This window comes from Primulina eburnea, chromosome 2, assembly GCF_022965805.1.
Source record: "Primulina eburnea isolate SZY01 chromosome 2, ASM2296580v1, whole genome shotgun sequence".
Classification (NCBI taxonomy): Eukaryota; Viridiplantae; Streptophyta; class Magnoliopsida; order Lamiales; family Gesneriaceae; genus Primulina; species Primulina eburnea.
Window position 1 is genome coordinate 4032920 of NC_133102.1, and position 16328 is coordinate 4049247.

At 37.2% G+C, this 16328-nt stretch overlaps 3 protein-coding genes and 1 pseudogene across 5 annotated transcripts; 3 read left to right on the forward strand and 1 right to left on the reverse strand.

Moving 5' to 3' along the window:
• Positions 1-423: 423 nt before the first annotated feature.
• Positions 424-4372, forward strand: LOC140821161 (U11/U12 small nuclear ribonucleoprotein 48 kDa protein-like). 2 transcript variants are annotated; one of them, XR_012115662.1, is made up of 5 exons: positions 425-1772; positions 2105-2219; positions 2628-2735; positions 3213-4142; positions 4214-4372. XR_012115662.1 is itself a non-coding variant. In XM_073181582.1 (4 exons), exons 1-4 carry the CDS (start codon positions 490-492, stop codon positions 4044-4046), a joined length of 2340 nt encoding a protein of 779 aa, XP_073037683.1. In that variant the 5' UTR covers positions 424-489; the 3' UTR covers positions 4047-4212. The 2 variants fall into 2 exon arrangements, 1 of the variants encoding a protein (XP_073037683.1); XM_073181582.1 differs by lacking the exon at positions 4214-4372 and having other exon boundaries at positions 424-1772; positions 3213-4212.
• A 2154-nt stretch (positions 4373-6526) lies between these two features.
• LOC140821172 (wall-associated receptor kinase-like 21) lies at positions 6527-9113 on the forward strand (annotated as a pseudogene).
• Positions 9114-9571: 458 nt separating this feature from the next.
• LOC140821181 (uncharacterized) lies at positions 9572-12477 on the reverse strand. The gene is made up of 5 exons (XM_073181596.1): positions 12044-12477; positions 11902-11952; positions 10561-10694; positions 10079-10179; positions 9572-9999 (listed from the first exon to the last, which is right to left on the reverse strand). The coding sequence occupies exons 1-5, from the start codon at positions 12215-12217 to the stop codon at positions 9818-9820; spliced, it is 642 nt and encodes a 213-aa protein (XP_073037697.1). The 5' UTR covers positions 12218-12477; the 3' UTR covers positions 9572-9817.
• Positions 12478-13047: 570 nt separating this feature from the next.
• Positions 13048-15969, forward strand: LOC140821191 (probable UDP-arabinopyranose mutase 5). Of its 2 annotated transcripts, XM_073181612.1 has the most exons (3): positions 13069-13273; positions 14374-14480; positions 14692-15969. In XM_073181612.1, exons 1-3 carry the CDS (start codon positions 13160-13162, stop codon positions 15740-15742), a joined length of 1272 nt encoding a protein of 423 aa, XP_073037713.1. In that variant the 5' UTR covers positions 13069-13159; the 3' UTR covers positions 15743-15969. The 2 variants fall into 2 exon arrangements, with proteins under 2 accessions (XP_073037704.1, XP_073037713.1); XM_073181603.1 differs by lacking the exon at positions 14374-14480 and having other exon boundaries at positions 13048-13273; positions 14551-15969.
• Positions 15970-16328: the final 359 nt, after the last annotated feature.

Here is a 16328-nt window from a genome sequence, read left to right on the forward strand (position 1 = left end):
TCCCCTCATTAAACAACTTAATTTGCTTGTACACATGAACACTGATCTCTTGAAAATCAAATGTGGCCTCCGAGACTTTATTTTTGTGCAACAATAGTTTTGTTTTTAAAGATAAAAGTGACGTCATCAACTTGGGAAAAACCAAGTTGACCAAAAAGAAAGCTAAAAAATATTAAATAAGAATTAAACCTACAAGATCTTTAAGAAACAAAAACTCTTTCGATTAAGCTACATATGACTTAAATTAAAATTTAAATATTTGATTAATATATATAATTATTAAAACTTATGGCGACATCAAAAATTATTAATCAAAATAAAAACAACCAACAATTAACAACGGAGGCACTGCAGGCCCAACCATTTATTGGGACACACCCTTTTGTTAAATAAAGGCCCGATTTTCCAAGCCCGATTATAAAAATGCAGTTTCTCTGTTTTACTGGTACATAATTTTCCCGGCTGCATGCTTGCGAAACATTCTCCGGCATGAACCCGCCGCCGCAGGCTACGGCCCTTCCTCCACTGCCGCCGCTCACCCAGTCTCACGTACACAACCCAAAACCCTCCCTGTCCACAGCTCTCTCCACACTCACCTCCCTTATCGACCTCTCCACAACTACCCTCCTCTCTGTCCCCACCACCCCCGCCTCCACCGACGCCCTCCTCCCTTGCCCATTCAATCCCACACACCACGTCCCTCCTTCATCCCTCTTCTCTCACTACCTCCGCTGCCCTTCCTCCGTCTCTCTTCCGCGCACCCTCCGCTACCCCGGCACCCTTAACGCACCGCCCTCCTCTGAATTTCATTTCCCAAGCAACTCATCTGAGCTCTGCTTCTCACTTGAAAGCTATTTCGATCATAATAGCCCCGTCAACAATTTTTTTTACCAGAGCTGCCCTGGCCCTGTTGTCCTTGTTAACAATGACCATTCCATCCCGCCGCCTCCATCGGTTACTTTGCCTAGGGTTTTGTATATCGAGTGTGCTAACTTCAATGAGGATTTCAAGGATGCACTAGCAGTTGGGTTATCGGTAGATGATATTGGGTTTCTTCCATCTGAGATATGGGCAATTCAGAATGAACTGCAAGGGTGGGCTGGTGGAGTTTTTCCGTCTACATACTCTTTTAGAGTTTTGCGTGCCATTCTGAGGCTGCAAGGTTGTATGTTGTTGCGTTTACATGATTGGGTTGTTGTAAATTCTCCTAAATATGGCGTGATAATTGATTTTTACATGCGAGATCATATGATTTGGTTGGTTAAGTTTTGTTTGAAGGCGATCTTGAGGGAAGCTTTTGGGTTGGCAGGGTTTATGTTTAGTGATGTAGAAATTATATCTGAGGACGAGTCATTGGGTTTGGGTAACCAGAGATACGAGTGCCCGGTTTTGTTTAATGTGTTAATGTGGTTAGCTTCACAGTTTGGTATATTGTATGGTGAAGCAAGTGGGAAATTTTTCACCCTTGATGTGTTTAAAGAATGTATAATGGAGTCTTCCTCGAATGCTTCATTATTTCCTGTTGAGGGAAAAGATGCCGACTCTGGTGACTTGTACAGAGTTGAGGTTGAAATTGAAGAGCAAACACGAGGTAATATGCCAATGGATAACGGGAAGAGGAATGAGAGAGATAGCATCAGTTGCACTGTTGGCAGCAGTATGATTTTTATCTCACAGGTCGCAGCATCTGTGGCTGCATTGCATGAGCGCTCCATGGTTGAGGGCAACATTAGGGCATTACGCTGTTCACAACCATTATCTGCGTACCAACGGTATACATCATGCTGTACTCATTTACATGCCTTGTTGAAATGCCCTGCTGTTTTTCTCAAATAGAGAGAATTTAATAGTTGTTGAAATGCCCTGCTGTTTTTCTCAAATAGAGAGAATTTATCACTATTAGGGATTCGAATTCTTTGTGTTTAATTTTCTCATCGAATTTTCTTTGCCTAGATGAAATTATATAAGTGCTTTGTTGTATCTGTCTATTAGATTTCCGGTACTGCCACACTTTCCACACCTTGTTCTTTTTTTGTCCTTTTATTTTCTTTTAGGAGTTTATAATGTTCAAAACAAGCATCTTAGTTATCTACTTCCTTCTCAGCAACATGGAGCATGCATATGTGTCCAAGATAGCTGATGAAGAACGGCAACGACGATCGGACTACAGACCTATAATTGAGCATGATGGGCTTCTTTGGCAGCGATCACGCAATCAGGTTACTGATTATATTTATAGAAACATTTGATGAACATTTAAGAGGTTATAGATACAATACTGATTTCGATGTTATTGTACGATTAAGAATAAAACAAGAAGGATTTGACTGGAGTCTGGGCATCTTTAGAAAAAAACTTATTCTCTTTGGGAAAATTGTGTTTTAATGTGAGATGACCAGCTCCTCTATGGTTAGTTACAAAAGTTTTCAGGGGTTCTGTTGTTCGTGTGTGTGTGTATTTTTATTCTATGCAATCAGATGGTTGATATGAGTACGATGGTTGTAATATTTATGATACCGTTTGCAGGATGTCTCAACTTGCAAGACATTTGTATCTTTTGATAAATACTCATAAGTTTCTATTTATTAATGTCCTATGATATGTTCACTACATCTATGATATTCTAGGATGCAAATAAAAACAAGACAAGGGAGGAGTTATTAGCTGAGGAAAGAGATTACAAACGCAGAAGGATGTCTTATCGCGGCAAGAAATTAAAGCGAAATACTACAGAGGTACGGATTTTTATGTTGTATTTTCTTCGTTATTTTTTAAATTTTAGTCCTCTCCTCTCGTTCATTGTGCCATTTGATGTGACAAACTTTTGTATGAGAGTTGGGATGGTGAATTTTGGTATTCGCATTTTTGTCCTCGACATGGTAGTATCATCACTGTGTTAAAGAAGTTTACTTTTGGAAAAAAATCCATCTTGACAAATTGGCTTGGCTGAATGCTTTGCAACCGTGCAATGCCAGAACTACATGAGATAGTAAAATCACATCATGTACATTATCACCTTTTTCTGGGCAGAGGTGAGAGAGGGAAAGGGGCTCGCCATTTCACCCCCAATTTTTTATGTCAGCAATTTATTTATTTTTACTACTTGCTTGAGTTTATATTTCCTTTCAATTTGATGTTCTGATCAATAAATCACTGTATTTAGAACAACTTGAACTAAAATTTTATCCTCCATTCCTCGTGTTGGCATAAAGGTCATAAGGGATATTATAGAGGAATATATGGAGGAAATCAAGCAAGCTGGAGGGGTTGATAGCCTGTCAAAGACAGCTGAAGAGGCAGATATATCTGCATCTGAATATTTATATAGACATGAGAGTGCTTCTGTTGTTTCTGGATCAAGAAATTATCATGTGACAAAAGATTATGAAGATCAGTCACATGATAACAGACACGAGTTTCACTCTCGTCATGATTCAGAGGACTTCACGGACGGGGTTCTGGCTCAAAGACGAGATTCCAGTTGGCATAGCAGCTTACGAAATTTCAATGGAAATACTGAGAGGGTTGGACATGGTAGAGATGATAACTCAAGAAGCCGGGAGGAAAGACATGGTAGGAGTCAATCGCGAGAACAGATGGATAGTAGAAAAAGGACTGATAATGTCGAAATCTTTGAAGAATGTTATTCCACAAGATCACGCCAAAGTAGAACACCACATGAACGAAACAGTCATAAAAAAGAGGGAGGTGACGGTGACCAAAGCAGTCGCAAAAGAGAGGAATATGAAGAAAATAGGGAGTATAGGGATAGAGGGAAAAGCAAAACAAGCAGAGATCGGAGAGATAGAGAAAAAGACACATATATGTATCAGGACAGAGGGAGAAGCAAAAGAAACCAAGATCGTAGAGATAGAGAGGAAGACAACAGCGGACATTGGGACAGAGGCAAAAGCAAAATAAACAGGGATCTCAGAGATGTAAATGAAGACATTGGTGAGCATAGGAATAGATGGAGAAGCAGAACCGACAAGAATATTCAGTTAGAGGACAGATACGATCCTATGCAGAATTATGATGACCTGTGATTATGGTTGGTCAAGTCGGTGATGTCATCTCCGTTGATGAAAATTTTCATCGGTGTTCGCACTCTGACTGCCGCAAGTGTATTTGTTTAGAATGAGGTAAATTTTCTTGCAATGTTTTCCTATTGCTCTACTTCTGCGAGATCAATATTAAGTAAGTTTCCCTTTAGCTTCATCAAGTGAGCAAACAAGCAGTCACGCAGGTGTCGCAATTTATCCACCACCAGTATCCTTCTCTGTATCCTTCTTGAATTATTATCGGATTTTTGGCTCTATCTTTCTCATTTGAGTTGTTTACTTCCCATTTCTATGCGGTATTTGCTGTTTCACTGAAAAAACAACCTGTATATAACCAACTATTTGCATTTGCTTTTTTGGTTATAATTAGTGTGTTGAACACTCAAATGCTGAGCACAAACTTTAGGAATGCTATATCACACTGGGTTGTGAGATAAAATTTTGACGACATTTTGTTTCATGATTCTCAAGTGGGAAACTCAAGGTATCCGCAACAAAGAATATGTTAACTGTGTGATTATTTAGTCCATCGCATGTCAGTATGCTGAGCATGGCAACATGAGTTCTCTGTGGAGTCACATGCTTGAAGGCCCTTTTTGCTGTTTAGATGCCCAATCTAAGGGTCTAGTTTTCCTTCCAAGATAACATAAATTGTACTGGTCATGACGATTTATATGTGCTCTTATTTTTACGTTGGCCTTTTCGAAGTGAATTTGGCTGTTTCTCAGCTGCTGAATTGATTCGTCTCATGGTTTTGAGGTTGATTCTTGCTTGCCTTTGGATTGTTTGCGGAGTCCAGAAGTTCTCATGGGACCACTTGATGTTCTGCGGTCTACAGAGATTTCAAATTTGATCCTCTCCATATTTATTTGTATGTTTCTTTTCTGTTTTTGGTCTTTTGTTGTGTCCTTTCACCTCTTTCGCAAACATGAGAACAGAGCTAATATCTGTTGTCTATTTTGTTATTATTATGTTGTGTATGAAAGTGAAAATTTATAACCCGTGAAAATGGTAACCGACATTGTCCGCTCACAAGTGGCACGGACAATGTAAATATGTCATGTATTTAGTTATTTTATTTATTATAAAATTACTCGATTCTATTTTGGAGGGAGAAAATTGTAACTGCATAGGAAATCTTAAAAGGGAAGCGAACATTTACTTCCGGGAAAAGAACTAAAATAAAAGAGATGTTTTCGGGATTTTTAATTGGAAAATAAAATATTTTTTTAGAAATATAATCGATCATGTTGCGAGATTTTGTCAAAAACTTTTACCGAAGTACATGGAAATCTTCATTGGCATCCTAATTTCGTATTCAGATTACATCTTATGTAAAACAAGAACTTGACCACAGAGTTTGGTTCCTCGACATGGACCAACCGCAGCGTAGACTGAACTAGCACAAACTAAAATAATGATTAATTTTAAGCAAGTTTTTGGCTGTCAAAATTGCATCTTTGGGACCATCACTTCATGATTTTTCTTGAACTAAACACGCATACTTTCTCCATTCACACATGTACGCATTATAAAAGGCTTCGTGCTAAGTTCGAGGGCATCCATGAACGTAGTCGGGTTTTCATGCAATAGTACATCCATGGCCAAGAAATGTTGATTGTATTAGGGGTGACTATTACTAAGCAATGAAACAATAGATAAGATCATCCAACTTCGATTTTAATGAGGAAAATGTCTTGTATAAAAGTGTCCTTTGCATGTTTTCTGCCAAAAAAAGATACTGGTTTTTGAAAAGAGCCGCAAACATCGAAAATCCGTGACGAACTTCTCGTGCTAAATCGAATTAGTAAAGAAGGAAAATGAAAGAAAGATTTCTGAGATTTAATCTTCTTTTTGTAATGCTCACAACTCTCTTCTATGTTCAAAGTTTTTTGTTGCCCTCTACAGGAAGTCCAGGTTTATAATGTTTTCTCCTTTTTGTGATTTTTTATGATCTTTTTTGGCGTTATTTATGTACTTCAAGCTAAAGGCTTCCTCAATTTGCTAATTATCAAAATACATTTATAATAATCTAATGAAACAACTATTTTCAAGAATCAAGTACTTGCCTTCAATTTTCTTGATCGCATGCAATTGTGTCATGCAGTTTGTGGGTTAAATTTCTCTGCATTCCCTTACCAACCGATCGGAGGGTGCACTCAAGTACAAAAACAACTCGAAGACTGGAACCGGCAAAACGCCTCTTTGTTTTTCTGCACGCCTTAGCCCTTCAAGCCCTTGAAAATCCAAAAGGAGATACCTACATTGCTAAACATCGCTGGAACGACTGCTCTGGACCGTTTACTCTACAGCCAAACGTGTCGGCTCACAACTGTGGATTTGATCACTTCTATAGAGGAAGTGGCCAATGCTCTACACTTCAGTCGTTAAATATTAATGTTACAGGAAAATGTTCCCTTTTCAGCTCTTCCTCATTTGATTATGCTTGTGGCAACTGCACCTCTGCAATATCGAAAGAAACCAATTCGTTGTTAGATTACTTCAAGGTTGATGAAAGTGATCATAGAGAAAAGGCTACCTGTCTAGTTGCTGTAATTGCCTCAGTGATAGCTGAGAAAATGAATGGTTCCTTTGAGATTGGTGATTTCAATAGATGCTGCCTGCTTTGGTCGAACCAGGTGAAATGAGCATCATGTTTCAGGACTCTTGAATCTTAACCGATAACTATTTGTTTTCTGATTTTATTTTCAAACATATGTGTATTTCATTAAGGAATAGAACTAGAAATTCAGGGGCGACTTCTGTCTTGTTGTGTGGTAATCCCTTAGTTGCCGATCTGACATTTCCTCATTTGCTTATGTGCAGAACAAGTGAATTACATCAGACTCAACTGTAAGTCAAAGTTTGTTTCATAGTCACCTCTTGGCTCTTGCTGCAGTAAAAGATATGAACATTTAAGTTTAAAAAAACTAATCTTACCCTTCCTCAAAATGTCATCAGATAATCTGGCAGAAGCTTTCTTAGCAATAATATTAGTGACGGGTGGGCTATCAACCATAATCACATTAATAAAATACATGATACGAAATCGAAAAAAAGAGATGAAACATCTCAAGGACAATGGCCTCACTGCCTCTTGCTCAGCTCTCTACAGATTCTCAAAAACGGAGGTTGATAATGCGATTAACTTTTTCCCCGAAAAGAAGTACCTAGGGAGAAGTAGTGCAGGGCAAGTTTACACACCGAGTGGACAACCAGTGGCAATCAAGCAGTTATATCAAACAAATACCTCAGATTCTTTCGTTAGAGAAATCGAAGGGCTTTCGAGAGTCAGGCATGCGAACCTTGGATGTCTCTTCGGTTGCTGCTTTGAAGATGGGAAACAGTATCTAGTCTATGAATATTGCTCCAAAGGAAATCTTGCTGAACATCTCTTGAGTATGTATACGCCATAATATTTTGAATATTTCATACGAACTTCGTGGAAAATACAGATGCGTGATCATTTCTATATGATTAGCAGGGAAAGATGGCGAGTTAACATGGGAATTAAGAGTTAAACCTTGAGAGATTGTGCGTTTGCTCTTAAATATCTGCATCACCATGTAGATGGTTGCATCGTTCACAGAGACATCAAGGTAATACACAAAATATTTAGATATCTGAGCACAAGCCGCAAAGTCTATCAAGAATATGTGTCTGAATTGGTCTGCTCTCCAAATGACCTTGGTTTTTCTTTACCTGATTTTTCTCAATATTTTTCATTTCTCCTGCCATTTGCAGCTAACAAACATTCTTCTGACTCAAAAAATGGAACCAAAGCTTTCAGATTTCGTGGCAAAAATGATTGGAACGGATGAAAGTAAAGTATTTACAGATGTTCGGGGAACAATAGTTTACATGGATCCTGAATACATGATTAATGCCAAGCTGACTTGTGCTAGTGATATATATAGTTTTGGTATGGTCATGCTTCAACTTTTATCCGGGCAACGAGTAATAGAGCTAGACCTGAATGCAAGAGATCAACTAATTAGAATGATAGCTGTTATCAACACTCAGCTAGTTGCACATCCGTGAACATGCACACACAAGCCTTGATTTCTTGGTGATTCATCGAACGCCCTAGTGGCAAATGCCCAGGATTGAGTCTCCCCCTCCCTCTAGCACGAAAATTGAAGCATGCATCTGCTGTTTCCTAGTATGTTCTCCATCGGTCCTATTTACATATTCCACAGTCCGATGTTGGTTGAGGTATTCTACACACACGAGAAAAATTTGCTTATATACTGTCCATGCATCATTCACAATGTGTGTTAACTAATAAGCTTAGAAAGGCAATGATTCTCAAAAACTTTTTCCAGGCGAAGGACGTGAACATGACAAGGCGACCATTGACAGATTTTCAGGATCCATGCATGAATGGAGATATTATCACCATAGATTTCAAATCCATACTGCAGATAGCGGTGCTCTGTGTAGCCAATTCCCGCTCTGGCCGTCCCACGATCATTATGGTTTGTGAAGAGTTGGACAAAGCTTACAAAAACAAAATGGCTGAAATGGTTGGTGCAATCCTAATATACTGCATTTTCCAGTCGTGTGCACACACACATGCATTTCAAATCTTAATAACTAGATTGTTATAATATGTCTGGTTCACTTGCAGGCAGCGAGAAGGGACGAGAACTTGATAGAAGCCACACCCCCAAAATCTCCCGAAGTGATGCAAGTGTGATTGATTGCAAATACAGGAATTTACTGATTTTCATTTGAACATAGTTCTTACAAATATGGTATTGGACTGGACATCTGATACACATGCAAGGAGTGCAAGGAAATAAAGAAACGAGAAGGGAATGAAGGTTGAATATTGATACAAGAAAGGAAGAGGCCAAAATTAATCAAGGCCAAAGAAATAGAAGAGCGACGAAGAATTAGAGGATTATATCATTACTTGTAAATAGACAATAACTCATAAATAAAAGATAGGCAGCATAAAAAGTCAGTTGAGGGTAATTACGAAGAAGACTATATAAGGAGTAGGGGAAGAAAGGAGCTTATTGGTACTTGTATTTTCATACTTTGTTCTTGAATAAAGTTCTGAGATTTCCTCTCTTCTCTTGTTCTCTTCATCTCCATTCTATATTCTTAGGAGATTGGCCATCTCGAATCGGCTCCCTAAAGTCGAAAATCCTGTAAAATTTGGAGTCAAAGGACCTGATTATAAGGATGTGATGTTATCAGCACTAACATTGAGCTTAATCAAGATTCCTATAAAAAAACATTCGAATTCGAATCCGAAATTTGTTACAAAAATTCTAATGATAAAATGCCGAATTGAACCTTGCATAATTTATCAGATTCTGTTCGTTTTTATGTAACATTTTATCACAGATAGAAATATCACAAGGAATAAAGGATACTTATACCTCAAAAAATTATTTTGACATAATTATCAGCCAGTTTGGGCATTGAGTCAATCACTAACAAATTTTAATTTCTCTAAAAAAAAGATTTAATATTGAATCAATAAAAGAAAACGAACTAAATGAAATTAAAAACCAAATTAGAGATGGCCGACTAAATTCAGCAGCATAAACAGATTTAAATACAGCTTCCGTATTCAATTCAGAAAAAATGACAAATATAAGATATCTACATGAATACGCATTGCACGTGAGTCGAGAACTTGCAGATGTTTTCCAGTGCTTATATCTAGCGCGTTGAGCATTGTACCAGCATTACTCATTCGCGTCAGTATATCCACCTTTTCATTTTTTTCCAGAAATGTCTCAGCCTTCTATCCTGTTCACAAGATTGTCATCTTCGCCGGCTGAGTTAAGCTCGCCTCGTGAGATGATATTCAATATTGTTTTTGTGGCTTGGCTGACAGCACGAGACGTTTTCTTCGCAGCACCAGAAACCATTGGTTGCAGTGAGATGATTGGCAGTCTAGCCCTCTCCTGGATCATGGCTTTTCCAAAAAAGAGTGCAGTCATTTTTTCCATTTGGAGGAAAAAACTATAAATACAAGCCAAAAATGAATAGCTTACACACAGTCTGTTGGTGAGCAATAGAACCAATTTTTCGAACTCCGGCTTCTGCTGCTTGAACAGCTTGAGTAGATTTTTTCACTCCGTCTGCAATTTCTTCGCTGGAATCAGAAAGAACATAATACATTATCTTGAAATATCCAGATATGCATTTGAAAATGATACTACCATTAATAAACTCAGACACTGAAAAGGAAAATTTTCCAGTTGCGAGATCAATCAAAAGTTCTGCAGTTGCAGGATTGATTTTGCCATAGTAAGCATGCATTTTTTACATAAAAATTCGAAATCCACAATATTAACTAGAATTCCTTAATTATTCCCAGATTAATAAATCTAAATTTATGCTTGCTTTTAACTTTTCAATTTTTGGTGCAATTTGGAGAGGTACATTAGTTCTTAAGAAAACTTTAAAATAGCTACTTGATTGTCTACAAGTACCAGAGACTTGATGTAGACATGGTCGAAAAAAGCTTATATACCTCATATCACTTAATTCTAGAATGAGATCACTAACTTCCATGCTTGACAGTCTGATCGCTGCCATTGTACCAGGGAGCTCCTCGTGAGCAGTATCGGCTAGTTTTGAAAGAGATATCGCTGCCCTTCGCATCGCCTACAACAAGTAAAGACGAAAATAAATCCCTAACCCAATGTCTAATATTTGATGTAAGGCAACCATAAATGAAAAGAAACAAAAGAAGAAAGGAAAAAATAAAAATGATAAATTCACATAGTTGCATTATTTCATTTATAATCTCTTATGTTGCATTTGGATAAAATGATTTGATTTGGAGGAAATACTTTGAATTCTAATAATTAGAAATTCATAGTTTTAAATTTCAATTCCTTCCAAAATGGAAGGAAAATGCATCGACAACATGAGGAATTTGAAATATCTACTTCAATTTTTCACCCAAACATAAACGATGAAGTGAAAATCCATTAATTTCAGATCAATCACAACCTTATAATAGATGTTTGATAGACATTATTTTCTTATAAGATTTAAGCATCTCAAAGCCAGAATTTCATCTATTCATTGTCTTACATGCTCAACCACCTCAATGGCATTTGTACCCCATAAAAACCCAAAAAAATCACATAACCCCTGTATAAAATCAATAATCTTTCAAATACCCAATTTCAAAAAGGCAGGTTTTAAAATCCTTTCCACATGGGTGCTAAATGCAACCAATTGAATTATTGCCAATGACATGATTATTTATTGCAGCAACGTGGCAAATTGTAATGAGAAAAGCTGAAAAACACAATCAAGAATGTAGAAGAGTATAAACTAAAATTTTAGTGTCTCTCCCGTCGTATATCCAGAGTTTCGGACTGGCATCTTGAGAAGGTATTAAAAAAGCTAGAGATTTTGACATTTGGGTTGCATTGGGATTGAAAGATATGAGTTCACATAGATCTCAAAAGACTACAATTCATCATTGTGATTAAAACATAGGTATAACACGTAGGAAGGATTTGAAATTCAACAAATCCAAAGATATAGAAAGAATCTGAATCTTGGATTTAAAATGCCTTGATTTCAGATCCCTCCGTTCAAAGACAACCTTAAAACTTAAAATACACCAAAAGAAAGCTCATTAGATGCTAAAAATCCAAGGCGAGGTTATGCAGCCGTTTCCACGTAATTCATCAGCGAACATTTTCAACGGATGAAAATAACAAGTATTGGGCGTATATGTCGTGCCATAAGCTAAAAAAAATAGCTCGAAGCAAAAGACTGCGACCCCAAATGAGAAAAATGCATACCGAATTGTGTTCTAAAAGAAAATTAAAGACATTGCTGCAATACTTACAAACAAAGTTGGTACGGCCGCAACAACAAGGCTAGCAAACGCAGCACAAGTCTGCAAATAAAACGCTTTCAGGTTCGTTACACCATGTAGAAATCATTGATTATATCAGAAATATTTTAACAGAAAAAGTTAACTTGATTACCGTGCCAGCGATGAAGACGAGGAGAAAGAAAACTTGGTCACTGAAGCTCCATTTAGGTGGTGGGATTAGATTAGCTAAAAAACTGGGATTTCTCACTTCAACCTTCAGCAATCCGTCTCCAGGCTGCGAATCCGGTAATATTTCGAGGTGTTCGGTAGAGTCATTCGACGCCATCTTCGAATCGGTGTTCTCCAAGGAGCACGAAACTCTGAGGCGTACTCTCGCTGGTTTGAACCTGAGCGTAAGGCTGAAAAGGCATCGCGAGCTTGTTGGATAAATATCTTTTTGGTGTTGAAGCGGAGAGCCGACGGCGAATTGGCGGTGAGCAGCGCCGCCGTGGTTTTCATCTTCATTACTGAGTTACATTAGCAAAGCTTTGAAAACACAGACCAAATTACCTATATGCAGACTGAGAACTACTTTTGCTGCACGTTGTACAACAATTCTTCTGTTGCAACATAAGAAAAATTAATCTTATTTCCAAACACGTTTTTATGCATGTATGAATGTATGTATGTATTTTTTTTTTTTTATTAAAAATACCCAATATTTTGGAAATAAAACCAAATATCAATATTTTAAAGAAAACTACATGAGAAGTATTTAACTCTATTTTAATATCATTAGCTCATGCAAATTCTTCTTATTTTTACAAAATTGACATACATGTTGATGAAAATTGGTTTTTTTTTGGGTTTCTATGGACTGTATCAACATTATATTATACTAGTGTGTACAGAACATATGCATTTGAAATTCATTATACTTTTTGTAACAATCGTATAAATAAATAAATATGAATGTAAGATTTTATCTATTATTTCGTTATTAATATTAAAAATATAATCGAAATATATGAATTTCAAATCTATCCGTCCAAATACGAACTTATAATTTTTTTTTTTTTTTTTTTATGTGAGGATAATAGGAAGTTGATTAGGATAATAAGAAGAAATGTAGAAAGTTTTTCGAATGAACAATTATGTTTTGGTTTGGGTTTTGGTGATGGATAAGTAGAGAAACTATGTCTAAAGAATAAGATAATGTACAGCAACGAATAATAACAACTGGAGACAACGAGCAACAATAGGAGGAAAGAACGATTCATATAGATGAATGAGAACTCCGCCCACACTTGTCTCACTGGCCATTGACTCTGCGCTTAACAACTTCGCCCATATATCCGATATCTCTTTTCTACCTCAGCACATTCTTCTCGAGCTCGTCCTGGTATGAACCCTTAAAAACTCCGTCTCTGTTTTTCTTTTGCTGGTTGTATTTGTGTGCAAGATTGTTTCTTGTTTGAACTTTTGCGTGCCCTTTGGACTGTTGTGAAACGGGTTTGTCTTGGTTTTTGCGATTGGTTTGTGTTTTGATGTGATCCACTGATCTTCTGGATTTTAGGGTTTTTATACTGGTCTTTTTTCTGAATGATTTTGATCGGAGATTCGATCCGGCGGATTATATCGCATTGTTATCGGACCAAGTTGTGTGGATTTACGGATCAGACTTTACATTTTATGACCTCCCCTGTTGGTCTGCCCATATCTATTGTATATGTCTTTGCTACAGCGATCGTTGATGCACCGAATATCCAAGTTTCATTGGTTTATCGCTAAGGAGATTTCTGATTTGATTTATCTCATGATTTTGAGTGTTTGTCAGTTCTAACGAAAAACTATTTCCTTTAGAGTCGGTGGCTTTTTTCGAGAATTGAAATTCTCAGATTAATTGAGGAACGATGTTACTACTTCGGTTGATGCCATAAATGTTGAGTTTCTGGTATAAGATAACCCTCAATGTATAAGGGGTTGGAAAAATCTTAGATTGAGCTTGGATTGATGGATTTGATATGGAGAAGGATTTGACTACAATTTCTATTAATTTTGTTTAATGTGATGCTATAATGTGGATTTGAAATTCACTTGAATTTGCCCATCAAAACACAATCTTATTGAATTTGCCTTGTTTATTGAATATAGGTTTTGTCACATGTTACATGCTGAAGTTTTTCTCACTTTGTTTAGTTCTATTGATTGAATGATAAGCTTGTGTAATTGATTCTTCTCAACTTCGTTTGAGTTTTAACTTCGTTTTTTCTCATTTTGTCTTGTCACATATTTGCAAACTTTTTAAGTGCATCAGTTGTCTTATAGCCTCAGAATAGAAGAATCTGACTTCTAAAAAAGCAAAAGATCGAAGGAAGCATATTTTTTTGTGTGTGATCCATGTTTTATTGGTTTGACGGCTGAAATAACTTGTGCTCATTGTTGCTTATTTGCAATTATTTTCTATGCACATTCATGTGCAAACTTCTTTGATTGTTAGAGAACATTGAGAAATCTGAGAAACTGAACACTGGCAAAGAAGAACTTCTCTCTGTCATTGATGCTCTTAATATTCAACATATTCCTGTTCCTGTTTTTCCTACCCCTGAGTCATTTGGCAATAATTGTTTTTTCTGAGTTTTAACTTGATCTCCTTTGTGACTTTCAAATTCGTGTCAGGGTGCTCTGGGAAAATTTGATACTGTTGACATCGAGTCCTTGTGCAGCAATAAGTGGAAGCCAAACACTACCCCTTATTAGGAAGACGAATCTGCTCTCATTTGGATTTCTCTTGGTTATTGAAATAATGTCTCAAATTAGCATTACAGATGACGAGGTGGATATTGTGGTAGGCGCCCTTCAGCCAGATCTTACATCATTCATGGAAGAGTGGAGCCCAATTTTCTCCCGCTTCCACCTTATAATTGTCAAAGATCCTGAACTTAAAGAGGACCTTAAAATCCCAGATGGATTTAACATGGATCTCTACACAAAGCCCGACATAGATCGTGTTGTGGGCTCTTCATCAAGTGCAATTTCTTTTTCTGGATACTCTTGTCGGTATTTTGGCTATCTTATGTCTCGTAAAAAGTATGTAATCTGTATTGATGATGACTGTATTCCTGCTAGAGATAGCAATGGGTATATAATTGATGCTGTCTCCCAGCATATTACTAACCTCGCAACCCCTGCTACTCCATTTTTCTTCAATACTCTGTATGACCCTTTCCGTGAGGGAACTGATTTTGTTCGAGGCTACCCTTTTAGCTTAAGAAATGGGGTGGACTGCGGCCTTTCCTGTGGATTGTGGCTCAATCTAGCAGACTATGATGCTCCCACTCAAGTCCTAAAGCCAGATCTGAGAAATGTGAGGTATGTCGATGCGGTTCTTACCATACCATCAAGAACCATGATGCCCGTTAGTGGAATCAACATAGGTGTCAATAGTGAGTTGGTGGGACCGGCTATGCTTCCAGCTTTTCGGTTGGTTAAGGAAGGAAAGCTAAGGTGGGAAACGGTGGAAGACATATGGAGTGGGATGTGTGTTAAGGTAGTTTGTGATCACTTAAGGCTCGGCGTGAAAAGCGGGCTTCCCTATGTGTGGAGAAAAGAACGAGGCGATGCTATTGAAAGTTTGAGAAAAGAATGGGATGGAGTTAAGCTGATGGAAGATGTGGTTCCATTCTTTCAATCGGTAAGATTGTCTCAAGAGGCTGTTACAGCAGAAAATTGTGTAGCTGAGATTGCTGCGTCTGTCAAAGAAAAACTGGGACCAGTTAATCCGGTATTTGCTCGTGCTGCTGATACTATGGTGGAGTGGATGAAGATTTGGAAACGAGTGCGCGGACCCAGTAGAGTGCAAACCCAATAGTCTCAAGACACCTACTGGCTGATGCCTGGTGTTGATGCATAATCTTTTAACGTCTCTTTGAAATTTCTGTTTCATGCGAGGTTTTTACTCATTAAATACTTTAAAGTTAACCTTTCTTTGTTTGATTTCTCGACAAGGCATTTTGGAGGGGATGGGAAAATAATATATATCTAGTCATATGGAGTTTCAAATGTCATTTTTATAGATTTTGAAGCTTGTGTTTTTCACTTAACCTTTGGATCTGCTTTCATTCTTTAAACCTTTTTGTTGATATAGAAGAATTCTAGGGATGCCATAGGTCCATTATTTATGTGGAAATTTCATGAATTTGAACTTTTCGCCATTTTAACTTGGTATGTTATCAAATTTAGTTGTAAATTTGTAGTCCACAATTTTAAGACACTAATGTGTTGTTGATGTATGTAATATTATGTCAACACTCTCGATAAAAACAAATAAAATTGAAAAAAAATTGAAAGATACATATCTAAGAGTAAAATTTGATATATTGTTAAACTCAAATTATAAAAAATAATAATTGTACAGAACCAAAAATATAATTTTTCTTAAATATTATTTGGTTGAA